The following is a 21,343-nucleotide window of genomic DNA, read 5'->3' on the forward strand; positions in this document are numbered from 1 at the left end:
GATGAGGTCGTTGATCTCAGCTTGAAGAAACTACTTCATTACTTTCATCGGTAATGAAAGGGACACTTCTGACTGATCTGATATGCAACCTGTCCACTTTAAATCATACTCTCCAAACACGCCAGCCAGGATCGTGTTTAGGACGGCTCGAATTACAGCAAACATTGGCTTTTAACTGCATGTAGGTGTAGAATGTGCTGGAAAAAGCCATACCGGTGTTTGCTCAAGCGAATATTAATCCTGCAGGGAACACACCTTTTTCATTTTTTTTAAATCCACGTGATGCCCCAGTGTTCAGCATAGAGTATCAGTTTTTACTGAAATATAAAAGGAGGTCTCCTGCTTCACACGTGTTTCTTAGCGTATCTCCAGGTTGCATGAGCAGCAGCGTTGCCCAACAAAGCGAAATCGAGGGGAACAAATGGTCCTGAACAGCTTGAAAAGTGCTGAGTGCAATTTGCTGATGGCCAAAGCTTTATCGCAGATTTTTTAGGCTTACCAGACACCCAGCTCCTGTTTTCCTTGAATTCATAGCATGAGTACGCGTCAGGAAAGATGCAAAATTGGCTTTGGGATCACACGGCAGTACCGCTGGAATGCTGTGACACGGAAGAGCAGGTTTTCAAATGAAAACGAAATCGAAAGAAGGCGGACGAAATTGAAAGAGCTTTTTTTTATTTTGTTTGGATTTTTCAAAGCTCTTTTTGACAAGCAAGTTGACAGGTTTTTGTGCCTCCTAAAACCAATGAATGTTCTCGACTGAATTCAAGGGTTTGTCCGTTCCTCTCCTGTGACACCTATGGTAAATGATAAATGACAGTTGAGAAAACCAAGTAAAGTCGACCACAGCGAGGAGATAAAAATGACTCTGCAGTAACAAAAGGGGCATCTGCATTGAAACTAAACTGTGGATGCGATGTGAGTGGTGAGATTGAGTGTCAAGACAGCAGTGTGCAGCCGGGAGTGAGAAAGAGAGGGGAGAGAGGGATTGATGGAGGGAGATGGTGAAAGAGGGAAGGAGAAAGCGAGAAGGAGAGAAGGACAGAAATAGCCTTTTTTTTGTGGAGATGCTCAATTCCAATTCATTTGCCAGAAGGAATCTGTGCAGCCTCTGAGGTAGGACTGAAGCCTTCTCCACAGTCTCCAGCAGATCCTACAGCGGCAGCCATGTATAAACCAGACAATGTAAGTGGAACTTTATTTTCCTCATTTTATTTGCTGAAGTTAAACTGATGCGCTGATTCATTCATCCAGGGCCTTGAACCAGTAATGGTAGGAATGTGGAATCACTTCTTGCAATTTTCACAGTATTACACAGGCTGCTATTTATAATTTGAAGGAATTTCCCCCCATTTTCTCCCGTTTGAGAATGCTCAGTCATGTTTGTAGCCCGTCCTCATCGCCGGAATGTGGCTTCGTGTAAAGCGTCGCTGGACTCCCCTTACATAAGGACCAGCTGTGCAGCCACTGCGTGATGTCAGTGCAGGTCCTGCACCGCTGGGGAAGGCGGGCCACAGGCGGTTGGTCAGGCCGGAGCGGTCGCTGGCGCACAGCGACGTGCAGACGGTCCTGCCGACCGTGTCCGTTACAGACACTCAGCAGAGTCCTACCTGGGAATTGAACCTGCGACCTTTAAGTTACAAAACCAGTTCCTTACCCATTACACTACACTGCCGCCCACACTGTGTCCCTCCCTCTTTGGGCGACACCACGGCCTGATGTTCAGCACGTGTGCCGGTCACGGTTGCCACTGGTACGGTCAGGATTTGATACCGGACTGCGGGTCAGGAACCCAGGTTTCAGCAGGATGGGCCACTCAGCAGCCTTCATACCTCCGCTATTTGCGGTTTGGGCAAATATGTATTTTTTATGTCTTGATTTGTAAATCTTCCTGGAAAGGCTGCCCCGAGAATCATCTGTTGGCTTTCAAAGCGGAGCCAAAAACAACAGAATGCAGTGCCACGGAGTGTGTTTTAAAACAAAGCTCGAATGCAAGAAGAATGCCCTGGGAAAAAATATAAAGGGGGCTTTCAAACAACCCTTCGGTTTTCAGTGTAAGCTTTATGACTAGGTGCCATTGTTGCGGTTTGGTTCAGATCTGCCCCACGGAGTGACGCAGCAAGTTTGTTATTCTGGGGTAAGGCTACTCTCCGCATCGGAGCTTATTTTGTAGCGCGGGTCATGACGTGCTGCGGTACGAGATGTAATCCGGTGAACCTTCTAGAAGGAGCGGCTGGGCGGAGCCGCGGGGGAGCCGCTGGAAGGATGGCCGTAGGCCTGACCTCTCTGGGCTCTCCACGGGAGAACGGGGATTGGCTCGGATGAACGGCCAGTAGGATGACCCCCAGGAATGGGTCAGCTGCGTGCTGTTCAAAAAAGGAGCTTGCTCAATATCCAAGCATTTGAATGACCTTGTGTATTTACGTGCACTGCTTAAATTGATTTGTCTTTCAGAAATCAATAATCGTCACACAAACTCTGAACTCTGATAAAGAATCAGAAATGAAGGCCTTCAAATGCGCACATGCTCATCGTTTATACAAGTATTCATACGGACATGCATACAGATGGAGGTATGTACATGTTCATATGCACACACACACACACACACACACACACACACACACGTGCACGCGCACGTACACTTAAAACACGTGCTGAGGAACTTTGCAAGTAAATAACAGTAATGACGTGAAATATTCATAAAATGTAACATTACAAAATTGAAGTACAGCAAATTACAAGAATGCACTGCATTTTTGCAAATGCACTGTGTTTGTGATCACAGGAAACAGACTTGTACACTGTGCAGGATAAATGTATGGTGTTGGGCAGCATGTGTGCATGCCCGCACTCTCAAAGTTATGGGCCATGACGTGGCTACGAGGAGGTTTGCAAATATGCAGCTGGGTTTCCTGAACTGGACGTAAAAAATACATTTCACTCTTTTTTTAAATCTATGGGATTTTGTTTCCTTGACCACATAGTGTGTGTTTGTGCCAGAGTCTTTGTTGAGGGGGCTCAGATACCCATCTGGGATCTTTGCATGGCCCGATGGCCTAGATTATTTTTTTCAAGGCAGTCGCAGCCAAAAAAAAAAAGACCCCTCATTGTACATTCTTAGCTGCTCCCACGGAACGGGAAGGGTGCGAAGGCGGGAGGGGCCGGATTCAAAGGTTACCCCATTTGGTCTGTTACCCTAATCTCATCATGGCTTGGAACAGATCTGATGCTCATTTTTGGAAATGCAGAGGGATCGTAGGAATGTGAGCACGAGGGGGAGAGAGAGGGCTGAGCGCATGACTGTGCGTGACTGTGCGTGACTGTGCAGGGACGGAACAGGTGGAGCAGGGCCACGGCGAGGACACTGAGTCAGGAAACCCAGATTCATTTTTATTTCATTATTTTCGGTGGCGGCCTGGACCAGAAAAGAGTTCGCCATTTGTCTGTTGCGAAACAGGAGTCTCATTTGATATACCACATTTCCAGACTCTTCTGTTGTATGTACTTGAGATTGTTTTATTCAGGAAAGAAGGAATCGCTTTGAAGATTTCTCTGAATTGCCAAATTAAGAAAAGGAAGAATATTCGGAAAAATTAGTGACGATAAATTAAAAAAAATTTAAAAATAAGCTGGAAAAATACCATTGCAAAAAAAGTACATGTCCATACTGCTGTGCCAGGACAAGCTTGGTTACAGCTGAAGAGCTCCCTGCCCAAGTGTGAACCACATTCTCCCACAAACTACAGTGAACTCCCACATGCCTCCCATATAAGCAACCTCCCGGATTATCCAACACCTTCATTCAAACTCTACTGCTGGGCCTCTCCCACTATATGTGATTGAGTTTTAAATACCATCTGATAAGGATCCATGTATTTTTCTATTTCCAGAATCAATACGCCTGATTTACGAAGAATCTAGCAAATCACCTCATGTACTCTAATTATTGTTGCCCAGTGTTTATATTAGGAAAATGTTCTGAAATACTCTGAAATTAAATATTTTGGTTACAAAGGACTCACATAGTTTTTTGAATAATTTTTTTTTTTTTTTTTTTTGCATATTCACAATTTGAACTTACTTTAGCTGCCAAGCTTATTTTAGGTTTTACTGGATTATCTGGCTTTTCATGTATTCACCCTCAGTTCCCATTGCGGTCTGCTTTGTTGCATTTTACTGTACAACTGCTACAAATACTACCACTCTAGTATTATAGTCTCCTGCAGTAGTAATAATAAGCTGTAAAACACAACTCTGTCACTTACGGACAGGGCATTTAAACACAAACCACATTTAACACAGGTGTCCAAACAGTGAACAATAGAAATATTAACGAATAAACCCCATTTGGCACAAGGAAAAACAACGGCGACAATTAACAGTATAGAGCTGGGCCTACTGTACCTTGTGTGAGTAAACAGAGCTGCACGGGAGTCACTGAATGAATGACATTGTAGACGTTTCGCATTATGTAGGACACTCATGAATAACCATGAATGCGTATAGAGGATTATGTCTAATGCACAATACTGCACCCCAACTTTGCATTTTCTCCTTGGCGGCTGCAGTCAGCTGCAGCATGAGCAGGCGGAGACCTAGGAGGTGTTACTATTGCTGTCATGTGGTAAATATTCACAGACTAGCAACACAAGGAGAGGAGCTTAGAGACAGAGGCAGGGTTTTAAATAACCCAGGAACTTATTAGAGCTGCATTGGGATTTGATCAAACGGGAGGTTAGCAGAAATAGCTCATGTTATGTGCAACTAATGTGTCTAAAGATGACAGAAAATGTAGTTGAAAACTAGCATATTAAAAAGTGGCGTGCCTGATTTTATAGTGTATAACATTCCAGCTTTATCTCGACATCCCTAAATAGTCCTCATGTCTGTTGAACGGTTTCAGACCCATATTTTCTCATTCAAAAAAAAAAAACTAAAAAAAACTAAACCATAAAGTGAAATGTGGTTAAGCTGTGCAGATAAAGTGCAGCACTCTTGGCTGCTCAGCGTGGTGCTGGGGAACCGTAATGTCAGTGGAAGGAGGAATGGCTCAGTAATAACCGTCCTGTCTCAATGCCTTCAGACCAGCAGGGAGAGCAGAGGGAAGCTGAGGTCCCTGGCGGTAGACAAGTCCTCCGGTCTGTCTGCAGCCTCCACGGCTCCGCGGGGGGACGCTTACCCAATTTATGTACCCTGTCACTAGGACGCTGCAGCACTGACTGCTGCTGCATTGATCTGCCATCGCTACCTGCCGCTCGGTTTGGAAATGGGGGGGGGGGGGGGGAGAGAGAGAGGAGGGATATTATTTGTTGTTTTGTTTTGAGGTGTCAGGGGAACAAGAAGAAGAAGAAAAAACAACAACAAAAAAGCCTTGGAGCAGTTGTCTTGAACTTTCACCTTTTCACCCTTACAGTACGTCAGCAAGCAGAGTCCTTTAGGTCTGTTTACTTGGGTATAATGGAAAATGGCAGAGGCATGGTCTGATTTGACAGATGGCACAAAGGTGAACACTATCCAGAAAGGAGGACAAGCAAACCTGTGTGTGGTGAGACAAGATTTACCTTCTTTTTATTGCCAAACGATGCTATCGTAAGTATGACAGGATAGCGTTCAGAACAGACCAGGCAGGCAAAAGTGACCTATTATTTCGGCCATTTCCACTGAGCTTTGAGTCCAAGTAGCCACTGCCATTGATTGTTTGACTTATTTATTTTTGGCGTATTTGTGTACAGATAAACAGCTGGCTGTTATAGATGAATGGATTAAGTATCTTGTAGCTCGACATTGCAACAGCATTTGTAGGATAGTTTAATCCTTCAACATTGCGAGTCCAATGTCAAACACAATTGATGGAAGAGTGGGATGTTTGAGTGGGTGTTGCCTGAGCCAGTGGGGTATGTCTCTTCCACAAGGCCTATGTTCTCCAGGGGCCTAAACTGTGTTTTTGGCCTGAGCTTGGGGGGTGGGGGCGGAGGCATTTTGTGCAGTCAAGCAAATAGCTGCAATCTAACTAGAAGTTTTTCACAGGAGTAAATGGGACTATCCATGTGAATTTTCAATTACTGCTAGCAGACATCACTCAAGAAATTATGCAATTAACAACAAAAAACATTACCAACAACCAAACATTGTGTGCCACAAGTCATTGTCCACATCTTACCGTTTTACAATACGTGAGGCATTGGGGAAGGAAAATGGGGGAACAAGGTGAACCTCTCCTGGGAGACTAGACAAGGGCTAGTTGCCCAGGAGATGAAAGAAAATTACTTTGCCATCCCAGCTGATTAAGTGAGTGGAAACTGGGGTATTGACAGATGGATACTATACCATAGATACAGTACATAGTTATGCAATGTATTATCAATGAATAAAGATATATAGATACACATTATGTTTATACAGATTGATAGATGCCATACATAGATATATGGCTAAATTAAAAGATGTCTGGAATGAAAGTACAGATTTAGACAGATGAGTAGATAGCAGAGATGCATACATGAATAGAAACGCATGGATTTCTGGACATGAAGAGATAGGTGGAGATAGATACATAGATGGAGCCCGTCCAGTGTCCCATCCCGAACCATTCCTGGAGCAGTATCACAAAATGTGAAAGAATTCCCATTCATTGCGATTAGTTCCAAACTTTACCAGATTAAAACTGCATCCATGCTGTCGACAGTGGTCGCCACTTTTGTTTGTTTGTTTGCTTTTAAATCCCTGCTGTAGACGTCCAGGTGGCAGTACAGTTGGACATCTTGAATCACATCCAGGAAGTTTCAAGTTTCAGTTCCAGACGGGCCCCTGCTATTTTAACGCTTGAGCAAAGCACTTTAACCTTAACCCTCAGTTGCATTAGTGGATAAAATATAAAAGCACAAACAAAATTGGAAAGCTATGCTGTACTCTTGGTAAGGCTGCGCCCTAAACTCATAAATAAAATTCATAATGTTATAATATATTGTTGCTCTAGTACTTGAATTCTCCCAGGGGTTAGATTGTTCCAGCTCATACAAATGTTTCCTGATCAGCAAGTTATTTTTTATTTATTTGCGTTCAACAGACAACGTATGTATCTTACTTTTTAAAACACTGGCTGCACTAAAATTAAATTAAAATTTAGCTGGATGCTCACATATGCAATCATGGGTTAAACTCCATGCTCAAGAGTGCATTGGAATCACTCAACATGGGTCTTTAATGAACTCCCAACACCGCCACAGGTTAGTCTGAAGAGGAGTCCTTCTCGTGTCATGCACCAACATCCCCTCCTTAGCTGCAGAGTCAGCAGTTCCCATGTTTTTTGCTCAAAATTTATAAAATGGACTCATTTTGCCAGGCTCTGTATTTGACTCAGTAATGCAGCAGACAGTTCATAAAGGCTTGTTTTTTGTAAAGCATTTCAGAATTGGAGAGCTGATCTAGGATTAGGTCTGCCATGCCTAAATCCTAACCCTACCCATTATGATCTAAAGGGAAAAACTCATCCTATATCAGCACTCTAACTCCAAGAGGCATTATACATTATATATAAATACAGGCCCACCACTGATCATCACGTGCTGATCACTGATTTATTCTATTTTTTTTTAAACACATGCAGCCTTTCGGATGTTCCAAAATGAACCTAAATTTAATCAGCTGTCCCTGGGAATATGACAATAAAAACAGAATATATGCAGACACCAGTGCAGTGACAAATATGGTTGACAACTCAGCCATACAAAATCATTGCACATTCAATATATACACTTCTTAATTGAACGGATAGGCATCGTGGTAGCTTAGTTCTTTGGCGGTATGGGAGAGCGACAACCGATGATTACGGGTTTAGTTCTCACAGAAAGGGTTGCAGTTGTGTACCCTGCAGCCGCAGTTAAGTCGAACTCCACCAGGGAAACGTATCAATGTACAAACGGGTAACGTTAAAAAAACAAGCGCTTTGAATCGTGGAAAGTGGACGAGGCCGTCTGTCAGGCACACACAACAGCATTGTAAGGCGCTTTCATGTTTGAATTCTATCCTCGTATTGCACTGGCTCGTTTGTGGAGTGATATCAGGCAGGAGGAAGCAGTAGGAGGGAGAGCAAAGGTATGGCGTTAGCGCAGAAAACCTGCGAAGCCATCAGCAAGCAGTGACAGCAAGGTCTGACTGTGGTCATTTATATTGGTAGCACGTGGATACAGTTCTGCTGCTCTCTCTCTCTCTCTGTCTCTCTTTCTCTCTCTCTACGTTCGCTTTACCTTCAACGAAATAGAGGAGGTACTTTTTCTCGCCTGCTTTTTTTTGTTCGGTGCCCGACCACAATGAAATCTTGGCAGCTAATTGCAGTCGTTGGTGATGCCCTTCAGGTAAGGCACACATGAGCTGTAGAAGAGCTGTAGGATCAAAGCGTACAGTGAGCGCGCTGGCAATAGGAGGAATTTAAACGAACGTGGGATGTTTCCAATGCGCCACTGTGTTAATTCTCCGGCTGGCGTGTTTCCTTCGTTATCGATAGAACCTTCTGACTGCATAAAAACAGGTTAGTTAAATGTTTACTCGGCAAAGGCTGGCTCGTTGTTTTAACGGGTTCTGTGCAGCTATCGCGTCTGTGTGGAGGAATTGCAGTTGTTATGGAATGAATGCGTTATCGTCGAGAGGGTTTTTCAAAAGGAGTTTTTTAGACAGGTGCAGCCAACTGCATGTCGAGTCATTATCATCTTATCCCGTCAGCTGTCGTGCTGTATTGGGCAAATAGTCGCATGGTTTTACAGAAATATTTTTTGTACTTAATTTTATGTGTTATGTTTACATGTTTTGTTGCAGACTCATGCGACGCTTAGGATGGTAGCTAGTTCTAGTGATGATGCGTCGGTATTTTACGTTGCATTCTCTTTACAGTAGAAGTGGATTGAGTGAAACCCATTGTTGTGCATGTTCGAGGTTAAAACAAACAAAGCAATTATGATTATTCATGGGAATACTGCGTGTAGTGTAGTCATTTCTGTAACATTTTTAAATATGCCACACTTAGCATACTCTGCGCCTTATATTGACCCGCTTTGACTAAGATATAGTTGTGTTTTCTGAAAGATGAATCGGTACATTGTGTGTGTGTGTGTGTGTGTGTGAGGGTGAGAGACAGAGAGAGAGAGAAAGAGAGCGAATTACCAGCAGATCATCCTCTGTAAAATACAGCAGCTCCCATAAAGCGTTTAACCAGGCTGCGATTTTCTACAGCCGAGAAACATTGTCTGGGACACTATTTTTATTTGCCTATAGTTGTCAGTTAAAGATACCATTTACAAAAGGGTTGAACCGAGAACCGAGTTTTGAAACGCGCACTCAGTTTCTCCCAAGTTGTAATCAATTACCCGAAGCGACGAGATTTATGGAAAATATATTTGGGTAGGCATTCTAGATAGGGGTACAATATCTTTACGAATAACTTCTGTTCGTCCATAGGTAGCCTATTTATTCAGTCACTGATCGCTCATACTTTCATATTTCCAGACGTTGGAATACCAAGAAATTGCAGTATTTTCTTCTTAGTATACATATTTTACGTTTTCAGGACTAGGTTATCATATATCAATGTTATCAATGTTAATTTATTCAAGAATTGTCGTCATTCTATTGCAATTACCGTAGTTTTCCATGCATTAGGCTTCAAAAAGCTCGCTCTTGTCCTTTTGTGACCATGTGTGAACACGTTTTCCTGCGGTGATTCGCGTCGATTTGGAAATGTAAAAGTTTTTATAAGAGGCGGTATGCATCACCCTTAAAGAAAGCCACACACAAAAAAAAAAAAAAATTAAAAAAAAAAAAAACGAACACTAACATCAGAGTTGTCACGATCTGTGCAAAAATAACAGATGCGTTAATATTTATGTATATTTGTTGCAACAACAACCATACAGATTGCTTTCGCAGTCCCGCTTCTTTCTTTACTCAGAATACACTTCGGGGGATATTCAGTCGCCCTTCGGTCTTTAAAATTTGGAATTTGTTTTTCATACATTTGATGTGTAGCTAGGGTATGAGCACATTTGGAGCCACTGGAATGAAATCGGACTTGTGGGTCACAATTGTGCAATTAAGACCGTGAGATTCAGTTGACTGGAGTATGTACTGCATATGAAATTTAAAACAAACATATGTGATAATGATAATGTGTTACATGTATTTCACTTTATTAATATTATTGTTATTCATTTTTGTGGCAATCTTGTAAAAAGTTTTATTTTTATCAGCTCATGAATTAAGACTCTCAAACGGTAAGATCACGGCTGACTATTGACCGTTTTGGCTACTGTCAAAATTGTGTGCGTGTGTGTATTTGTGTGTGTGTGTAGGTGTTGAGGGGTGCGGGGTTGGTACTTTTTTGTAACGCGTTGTGCCAGGAAATCTAATTTTAGTAACCTGTTTCATTAATTCTCACCGATTCAGTTCTCAAAAGTAATAAAACGTAATTAATTTTAGCAGAAGAAACCTCTCATGTTCAAGGATCTCTGCAAAGCAATTATCTCTGTAATGAGATGGCGTCTTTTGTCCAAAAAGAAATGGACATGTTTTTGGCGTTTTGGAGGATGTTCTGTTCTCTTTAAAAGATAGTGAGGAAGATAGTGAGGAGGGCTATATTGGAATGTTTTCCAGTTGGCTGTTTATTTAGCAAATCCGTTGTCTCTTTCTGAAGACATTATACAGTATTACGCAAATCTTGAAAATGTACCAAAGATTGTAGGAAAATGTATATGACTGAAGAGTATGACTTTAGTATTTATTGTTTTTTTTCTTTTGTTAATATAAGCCTGAGTATCTGTGTGCAGTGCATGTCACACACCCACTGTCTCGGTCATTTCACTGTGTTAGGCTGAGTGTTAATGACATGGTAGCCCGGTGCATGCTCTTAAAACTCTGATATTGTCCCAAATGGCTGCAGATATTATGTTTTGTGCTGGGTAATGAATGCAGGGCAAAAACATGTCCTGATCCACCATAGTCATACCACTGCTGTTTAAAAAGTCTATAAGGGGTTTTCTTGGATTTTAAATAGAGGAATGTCTCCTTAAACTTTCTAAGTTAAGTATTTGCCCAAGGCACTTCTGTGCTGAATTTCAGTAGTTTTCCATTACAGGTTGTAAAAAAGGCTTATCTGAATGTTCATTCTGTTAATATTACAGCTGAATTGTTTGTTGTTTTCCTTGGCCGTTGTGATGGATTATCAATCAGTGTTGTCACAGTTGCAACTGCACACAAGCCCATAGACACACACTCTCTCTCACTCAGTCAGTCAATTTATCCTCCAGTTTAATAGAACAAAACTGATTCCAGTTAGCATTTTTTTCCTAAATTGGGCAGAGCCACACCACAAAAAATAATTGACATGCTAAGCATCAAAACAAATAATAAAATAAAAAAATGAGTATGTTATTTAAAGCTCACTTGTGATTTACTTTGTGCTTGTGTGGCGTAAGCACTGGATTACATCTCCTCATTAGTCAGAAGGATGACTGGGTGCAAGTGATGAAGTGATGCGTATGTACTCAAAATATAAAATGAAATTGAAACGTCTGACGATCTTCCTCTGATATTCAACACATTTTCAAATGTTGATATTTTATTATTTTATTTTTAAAAATGGATACAGCAGCAGCAAATGTTATCTACTGAGCTGCAATTTGGCTGCATCATACCATCCTTTAAAAATAATTTTTTTTTGTGGAACTTGTTCTTCCCTTGGTGCATTGCATAATGCCATAATATCTGACCAGTGTGAGTCAAAGATGATGCTGACCTTTGACCCCAGGCATTATGATTTAATGATGTCGCCAGAGAACTGTGGAGGACGTGGCACGAAATGTCAAAGTTGAGTCTGCTGCGGAAAAGGAACCATATCTGTGTGTGTGTGTGTGTGTGTGTGTGTTCGTTTGTGTGTTTATGTCCACAGCAGTGACCTTCCAGTTTACTGTGTAAACATGACAGGCCAGCGTTATTGCAGAGGTTCGATTGTCCCTCAGCGAGGCTGCGGTGCACCACGCAATTACCCAAACATTGCAGGATGCGTTGCGTGGAGTAAGAGGGGCAGGAAAACGCTCAGAAGGCAGCATTCTCTAGAAGAATGCAGGGCACATTGAAACAGTGCGTGTGGGGCTGCTGAGGGGCTCGTGCTGTAGGCATTGTCATAAAGCGGGGATGGGTCCCATGGTATGGTTTTGAATCCGGACTGTGCCAGTACCGACTGGCCGGCAGCCCTGAAGGGTGATGCACAGTTGGCTCTAGTGTTGCCCAAGGATGGGAGGAATTCAATTGGTCAGGATTATGACATCTTATCATGTACCAGTGACCCCTGCTGGTTGATTAGATGCCTGCAAATCTGCCTGTTAAGCTGCATATTAAGGGCCTGATTTACTAAGACCTTTAGCATGTGCAAAACCATTTAGTATACGCGTAACCCATAATCGGTCATGATATTTGTTTTGCATAATCATTGGTTGTGCTATTACATTAGTTTTGCACATGCTAAAGACTAAATTAGGCCCTAAGTGGCTTCCTCCGCCTCATGTCTGTGCGAGTCCGGCTTGTGAAATTTGGAATGATGATAAGTGGCAGGTGACATCACATGCTTGTAACGGCACGTGCTGGCCTGTTCTCTCCTGAGGCGACAGCAGAAGCAGTGGCAATGAGCGCTGAGAAATGAGATTGGGCATTCCAAATTGGGGAGCCAAAGGGCGAAAGCCATTAATATGTAGATTTCACTGTGCACGCTATTGTCTGTTGGTACAGGAGAACCAGTATACAGTATACACAAGGTAACTTCAGTTCATTAAAGTGTTTTGAACGTCCTATGAAATGTAGTCTGTTAAATGGTAAATTAGACACAAGGGTACATTAGAGTAAAAACACTCAGAGCAAAAGCTCACTAAGCAAATTAGTATGGCAACCGTGAGGATATAGCTTCACATTATCAACAGTGCCTTCATAAAGTTTTTGTCCTACATCGATTATTGTTAAGGCTGGGTGTTTGTCACGGAAAATATTGGCTAAAGTCACAGAGCAGTCATGGCACATTTGTCGAAAATCACAGAAAACTGAAAAAAGCACCAGAAATCACAGAGTGTTTTCAAAAACATGAATTTATTAAATTAACTAATCGATCTCATGTGCAGCAGTGGGAAACAATTTAAATAACCTGCACAACTGTAACAAGTGCTTGAAGTTTAAAAAAATCAGCAGGCAGTTACCGCTTGGAATAAATATGAGTAAAATTCATTGATAGACTGGTGCATTTAATCACTTCGGACCGTCACAAAAAGTATGCTTTTCCCTTCAATTTACCAAAACATTGTTAGAAATGTCATGCTCAAATTGCATTGCTAAAGCAATAAAACAGAGGTACCGTGTGTTGATTTTTATTCCTTTAACCCCTTATGTAGCACCCAACAATAATTCCTCTGGAGAATTGCTTGGTAAACAATTGACATTCAATCAATGTTTCTGCGAGTTTTTGGGACTAAAAACTACTATGGATTTTTTTACTGGACCCTTGCCATGATAGGGATACCGACTTTACTGTGATTTCATGTTGCCTATGGATTTTCAAAACTCATAGAAAGTGAGGACCCCCTAGCCTGTTTTGCCTCCCCACATGTTGTAAAATAAGGAACCATTGGTACTAAAACATTGGCATTGTAAAATTTACAGAAATAGAACGGTGAGCTTTAACACTTTCAAACGGTATATTGTGTGGCCAGATTGATAGAAAATTTCACCATAAAAACTGAGTGCAATAAGAACCGAATGCAAATAAACCCACACCAGCCTGTATTCCCCTTAAGGGGTTAAAGTTTATTTTGGTGCATGTTGCGAGGTTTGTGCTGTTGATGGTGCACCTGTTGTCACTGACAACGTTGCCGTAACGAGAGGAGTCCAACAACTGACATGGACGGGAATCATGATCCCAGTGCATTCCAGAATCTGTGCGCATTGTCACATACAAACACACAAACAAAGGTTGTCAGTTACCTTCCAAAATTGCTGAAAAATCACAGAAAGCACAAAGAACTGGGGAAATCCCAGAAAAGGCAAAAACAAACAAACAAACAAAAAAAAAAACAGGGAAAGTCACAGAACTGCCAACAAATTGGCAAAATCTCAGAAACCGTGACCCACACAATTTCCATGACCAACACACAGCCATAATTATGTGTTGCTTCGCTACAATGTCAAATTAAAGTGGGATTTGTTTGGACTTCTGTTTGAATAACTCTCTGTAATGTTAGAAGGAACTATTTAGTTGTTTCAGAATTATAAACAATCTCTTCAGCACTTTACAGATTTAGCCTTTTTGGGAGAATGGCTTGACAAATGCCACTGATGTTAGGTGGCGAACACGGGCCTGACATTAAGTCATGTCTCGAGAAGCCATCTGACAGGCCAGGCGACATTTTGGAAGACATTGTCTGAAGTTGAGTTCTTTATTTGGTGCAATCCAAGTGCAGCCTATCAGCCTCGTAACACCATTCCTTCCCTCAAGCATGGGAGCGGTAACATCATCTTATGGGGTTACTTTTTAGCAGGAGGGATTGGGACACTTGTTGCTACCAAGGGAAAGATTGATGGAGCCTAATGCTGTACAAAAAAATCCTTGACGAGAACCTGTTTTCAGTCTGCAAAAGATCTGTGTTTAGGTCGAAGGTTCATGTTCTAATTGGACAATGGCCCAAAGCACCACGCAAAAACTGCAACGAAGTGGCTTAAAAACAAGAAGGTCAGTATTCTGGATTGGCTCAATCAAAGGCTTAAATCCCATTGGAGAATCAGTGGTGTGACCTGGAAATTGTCCACTCATACACCCTGCCTAACTTGGCAGATTTGGAGCACATTTTTATGAAGGAATGGGAAAAATTCCAATATCTAAATGTGCTAAGCTTATATGGACATACCCAGTGAGAGCCATAGTCGCTTCCTAGCTTCTAATTATTAACTCTGAGAGGGTGCATGCTTTTGTCTATGAGAATTATCTGTAATTTTTAAAAAATGTTGTTGAATAAATATTTTTGCATCATAAAGGTGTTCACTTTATTGTATTGGTGAATAGACAAAAATCCAGTGCCTCACTATTTTAACAGGTGTGACAGAAGGGTAGTTAATACCTTCTGAAGGTACTGTATATTAACCTGGTGGTCAGGTCTGTATTCAAAACAATGGAAATTCTGTCTGTGACACTTTTTGTTCTCAAAATGTTCCATTTGCTGGCTGTTCTTATTCCTGAAGGGGTATGGTTAAAGACAATCCATACGTACTTGTATCATAGCAACAGACACAGAACTGGAGCCTCCAGTTACAAACTGGCATAGAGGATGAAACAAAATGCTGGGCTTGACCATCTGCTTTGTATATAGGAAATCTGTGGTCAAACTTACCATGATCTGAGCAGCTATGTGCTGATTCACTGAAAGTTGTGGTAAAATGTGCATGACTAAGGTTTGGCTGAAGGACTGAAAAGGATTGGCTACCTCTCTATGAGCATTGTTCCAACCACAATTGTTGGAACATTAAAAAGACCAGAAAAAAGATGGCGAAAAACTAAACAAATTCAAAGGCTTCCCTGCTTCTGTGAGTTCCTGCAGATGTCCTGGAGGACAGATCTGTGATGGTACAAAAACTAAATGGGGGGGCTATGACTTCAGAAAGGGCTGTTTTTCAGGGAGAAATAAAAAAATATAAACTAAGCTAAAAGTGGACCCTCGTAACTGACAGGGCTTCACAGTCAAAAATACTTTAATCATTAAAATGCAGATTTCTTAAGCCTTATATTAATTGATTTGGTAGTTTAAAATATCACAATTGCTTATAAATAGGCCGTTGCTACATTTGTATATGCCGCTTTTGTGCTGTGAAATGTACCAAATTAAAAGAAACTGAATTGCAGCGATCATCTCCCTTTTTTGAAGGAAAAAAAAATCATTTTCTATCCCAAATGTTTTTTCTCTCCTTATTTGGAAAGGTTTGTGTCCTCGCGGGCGGCGCGTTCTCCTCTGAAGCTTGCACTGCTTATTTTCGCCTCACTTTTGTGCTGTGACACGCGAGAACCCTGGCGAATGAGGCCTTCCCTCAGCGCAGCTCCAGCTAATTGTGCCCGTCCTGCTGGGCCGCGGGTCGCTGTGGACGCAGTCAGCGCACGATAGCGGACCGCGGGCTTCCACGGAAACACAGTGCCTCCAGGGCACTTTCAGATAGAAAATTAATTGCATCAGAGTTCACTTGAAAACAAACTTAAGGTCATTTTATTTAGTGCCTTTAATTTTATTCCAGGAAAAAGTACAATTTCATTTGAGTGATTAATTAAAATAAATTGAATTAATTTCCAATTTCATTGCCAGATCTGTCGTCCAGTTTCTTTTTCGTTCATTTCATGTACTTTGACCAACAGGTCTTGGCATTACATTTGATCCAAAGCCTGGTGCATTTATGTGTCTTTTTTATCCTGTTGCTCCAAATGAACCGTTTCATCTGTTTATCGAGAAGTCTGGCGTGCCTGAGTCTCCTGAACTGACAAAGCTTGGAGCTGTCGTAATGGGGTGGGGTGAGGGTGAGGGGGGTGCTGGTTCGGGAGAGTGTAGGAAATCCATGGTTCTCCTCTGAAACACATGGTGTTGCCAGTTGCTTCTTTTCACATCACGGACTATAGGTGAGCTTGCCCTTTGTGGAAGACCCTTCATATACGGCTGTTGCATCCATGGGTGCCAAATCGACCAGAGGGGGTTGCTAGATAGCGATGTCTGTGGATCCCTAACTGAACCCTCCCATACTATGGAAAACGCAATCGTGAATTACATGTCATTCTATGGAGCTACTGACCCCAAATGGCACTGATATGGTCTGGATACAGTGTGGTACCTTAACCAAATGAGTCAGCAGGCCCCCAAACCTTTTTCTTTCTTGAATATGTTTTGGGGTTTTTTGACAATTTGGGAACCTTTGCATTTTTTGTATTTGCTAAAGCCAAAAGTTCCCCAGAAAGAATCTTATTCTACATGCAATAGCAATGGCCTGCAGTTCTTTAGCTTGATAAGTGAAGCAGCCTATGCATCTTAATGCTGATGAGGATGGAACATGGTCCTGTTACTGTACATCAGGGGTCCTCAATCCTATCCAGAAAGGGCCGGTGTGGGTGCAGGCTTTAATTCCAACCAGGCAGTTATACACCTGACTCTACTAATCAACCACTAGAGTCTTTGCTAAGGACCTTGATTATTGGAATCAGGTGTGTAACCGCTTGGTTGGAATGAAAGCCTGCACTCACACCGGCCCTTTCTGGATAAGATTGAGGACCCCTGCTGTACATGAACAGTCTTTTTCCTCCCACTACATGGCAGGGGATGGCAAACTGAGCTACTCGTCTAGCGTTGTTTTCTCAAAGTTTAGGCCCAGGCAGTAAAGTTCAGTTGGCAGGAAGACACCCACCTTGTCACTGGGGCCATATGTTCACCCACAGCAGTAACTATAGAGCTGTACTTGTGGACTAAACGGCTGGTTGCGTGCATTTTAGGCGATATGTGTTCTAATTTAGGGGCTATAGAAATTACTTGAAGATGATGCTGTAGTGTGACAGCTGTGATGGCTGGAGCTTCCCAAATTGATTGAAAATATAAAAACGGGGGATTAAAAAAACAATTAAAAGTGAGCCAACAGTCTGTTCCTGTTATGTAATTTTTCATTTTATTCAGATTGGGGGAAGCAGAAAAGGTTACAGGTATATATGGGAATTCAGTATAGAAAGAACCATGGTGTTTAACTGAGGCCATGCCCACATGGGGGCAATTTATACGGGTTGAAAGGCAGCCATTCTATGGACTGCGTCACACGGTCTCTCTAATCCAGAGTTGGCTCAATCCACAAGAATCGCCATTTTCCTTACTTGTCGCATTAATGTTCAACTTTGTGGCCAGGACAAGGTACTCCAACATGGACATTATCATCCAGCCCCTTTGTAATTGCTGGCATGTCTGTGCTGGGAGTTTTTAAATTTTGTATTTTTTGGAGGGAAAGAGCAAAAAAGCGGTCCTGTGGATGACAGTCCGCAGGGCTGTTCATTATTTCATAGCTGAAGCTGGTCATTTTCCAGCTTTCCAGCTCTGGGTGTGTGATGTAGGGCCAGAATCGATTGGCTGTGATGTTTCTGGAGCTCTTGCTGTTGTAATTCACTGACCTGGTAGACCCCCCCTCCTCCCCATCCCAACTCCCGAACCCCCCATACCCCCCCTCCCCTCCCCCCCAAGGAGGCTGATTGATTTATGGTGAAATCTTGCAGGGCAAAACTATGACTTCAGATTGAATAAGAAATTTGTGCTCCTATGGTGGTTTGTTCAGTCCCAGGTCATTAAGACCTTCCAATGCAATCAATAGCAGTGCTCGCTGACAGCTGGTGAATGAAGTCAGGCAGAATATTAACAGATAAAGGTGAGAGTGAGAGAGGATGGTAGCACAAGGGATAATGCTAATGCATCAAGTTACTGCATGGCACTGTATGCTGCATAACTGGAAAAACTGTTGTCTGGGTGGGTGTATGCACACTACATGACCAAAACTATATGGACACCTGACATCCAACATATCATCCAAAATTATGGGCATTAAAATGGAGTTTGTCCACCCTTTGCTGTTATAAAAACCTCCTCTCTTCTGGGAAGGTTTTATACTAGATGTTGGAGCATTGCTGCAGGGATTTGCTTCCATTCAGCCAGAAGAGCATTAGTGAGGTCAGGCACTGATCGGGCGATGAGGCCTGGCTCGCAGTTGGCTTTTCAATTGATCCCAAAGGTCTTGGATGGGGTTGAGGTCAGTGCTCTGTGCAGGTCTGTCAAGTTCTTCCATATTGTTCTTGACAAAACCATTTCTATATGGACCTCGCTGTGTGCCCGGGGGCATTGTCATGCTGAAACAGGAAAGGGCCTTTCCAAAACTGTTGCCATGAAGTTGGAAGCACAGAATGTCAATGTCTATAATTCCTTCACTGTAACTAAAGGAACTAGCCAGAACCATTAAAAACAGCCCCATACCATACTTTTGGTCATATTGGGCATTTATATTTTTAGGGAATATATGTTGAAATGTTATGGGGGATGGCTCTGAAACCTCAGTTTTCCCCCCACTCACCAAGTGGTCAGTTCAGTGGTTGTTTTTTCATTGATGTGTGGATGTTATTTTTATGACCGGTATGTCAACCACAATGACCACAGACTCTCAAACCTTGTGAATATTAAATTCTCTACCTTCTGGCCACTTGTAAACACACAGAATTCAGAAACTTCCCTCATCCACACAATTACAGAAGATGGATAGGGTCAGAACACAGTATGTTCTTCCCCAATATCTGAGATTTTAAACTAGGAACTACAAGTTTTCAAAGTCGTATTTGTAAGATTAATCCTGTATTTCCGAGATTTAAAAGTCGTATTGCAGAGATTTTAACGTTGTAGGTGTCCTTAATGTGAGGGATATATATTTTATGAATGTCTGGTAATAAAAGAGGTCACTTTTCATGAAGTATGTACTTTTAAACTATATATTTCACATATGTAATTCCTTTATTACCACATCATATTATTAATTTGTTCATAAGAATATTCAACGCTTTATGAAGGACAACCTGAAACATTTCTGTCGTACTGATCTCAAGATCCTGTAACACATCCTATGACTCACTTAAAGGTCAACCTGATTTAGAAAGCTTTTATGATGTGATAATGAAGCCATTACATGCTTCATGAAGGTTTTAGTAATACATACATTGTCTGACCATGTGCTCATGTTCTATATGTCATTTTGTGGATATACCCTGAAACATACTGTAGGGTCTGTATGTTCTACTATATTTGCAAAAATATGAGCTAAATACAAACAAGGCAATGATTGCTGCAGTATTCTGTACATGTATTTGGTATATATATATTCCAATATATGTGTATAGTGCATTTTGACATGTACATTTATATTCCTTCACCTACATTATTTCTGTTTTGTATATTGTATATTCCATAGCTCCTTACACTGGCACATTTTCCCAAGGGTGGGTTTTGGTACCAGTGATGACCTCCAACACTCTTGACACCTAAACCATTTACGTTTGCATGCGATTCATCTGAAAGTCATGCAGAGTAAATAATCACAGCCCCATTCAAAGTATAACAGCTGGCTGTACGTTATTTTTGTGTTTCTCCCAAGTTAGAAATAGTGAAGTTTGTTTGAGTAGCTGGCTTGGTATTGTTTCCCATTTAACTCCAGGTGACCTTCTGACCTCTACCACACTGCTTACTGAGGTTTGATTGAGGACAGTTTCAGGGGTAAAAAAAACAACACACAAACCACGTGTCAGTCTGGGAGAGATATGCAGCCAGTGATGGCATTTTCCATTTAAGGGTCTTTTGATTTGATACTGTTTCATGGTTGAAGCGGGGCGAGGTGCTGGTGAGTCATCCCCCCTCTGGAGGCCATCCCAACCGTGAACACGCAGCATGGTCTGTCACTGCGTTCTGGGACGTTCAACATCAGGGAAATAGTTTCTGCACATCACAGCCCTCTCAATTCGTCATTTACAGTACAGTTTTTGGAGTGTGTGTGTGTGTGTGTGGCGCTATATGGGGGTATTTACTGTTCATAGCTGTGTTGTATTATGTTTAGCTGCTATGTCCGTCTATAAACACACACATAAATATGTGCGTATGTATGTACATACTGTATATTTATATGTGTGTATAAATGTATACAGTTATATACAATTTTGTTGTTCTGACTGGCACATCAGATTTAAAATAAAATGGTGAATATGATTAAAGTGCAGACTGCCAGCTTTAATTTGAGGGCAATTACATCCATATTGGGTGATCCATGTTGGAATTACAGCCCTTTTATACGTAGTTCCCCCATTTTAGGGGAGAATTAGTAATTGGATAATTGTCTGCTCAGCTGTTTCTTGGCCAGCTGTGTGTCTTTGCATCATTAGTTCACACACAAGAAAGCTAACAACAGGTCTACAGTTGATTCTAGGTGTGGATTTGGAGTCTGTTGCTGTTGTCTCTCAACATGAGGGCCAAATAAGTGTCAGTGCCAATAAAGCAGACCGTCGTGCGGTGGAAAAATCTGTATAAATCACTCAGACATAACATAAGCAAGAATGCACTGGTGCGCTCGGCAACAGCAAACAAGACCACATAATACCACTGTAGTGGATGACCAAAGAAAACTTTCATTTGAAAAGAAAAACCCCATTTTCAACTGTATCAAGATCACTTTCCAGGATGTGGGCATAAATGCGTCAAAGACAAAGATGAAGACAAGCCTACACTAGCGT

General features: G+C 41.8%; 1 protein-coding gene across 10 annotated transcripts in view; it reads left to right on the top strand.

The window, feature by feature from the left end:
- The window catches only part of rbfox1 (RNA binding fox-1 homolog 1), a 403,255-nt gene that overhangs the window by 114,753 nt on the left and 267,159 nt on the right, over window positions 1-21,343 (top strand). For 2 of the 10 annotated variants that reach the window (XM_035398373.1, XM_035398375.1), the window contains exon 1: window positions 8,074-8,530. The exons of 4 other annotated variants lie outside the window; for them this stretch is intronic. Coding sequence is in view for 3 of the 6 variants with exons in the window: in XM_035398365.1 (XP_035254256.1) it covers window positions 8,313-8,357 (45 nt within the window). In the remaining 3 variants the exon portion in view is untranslated. Of the gene's footprint in view, window positions 1-1,021; window positions 1,186-7,976; window positions 8,001-8,070; window positions 8,531-21,343 lie in introns of those variants that run through there. 4 more of the 10 variants (XM_035398367.1, XM_035398374.1, XM_035398365.1 and 1 more) reach the window with 4 other exon arrangements.

Source organism: Anguilla anguilla, chromosome 17, assembly GCF_013347855.1.
Source record: "Anguilla anguilla isolate fAngAng1 chromosome 17, fAngAng1.pri, whole genome shotgun sequence".
NCBI lineage: Eukaryota > Metazoa > Chordata > Actinopteri > Anguilliformes > Anguillidae > Anguilla > Anguilla anguilla.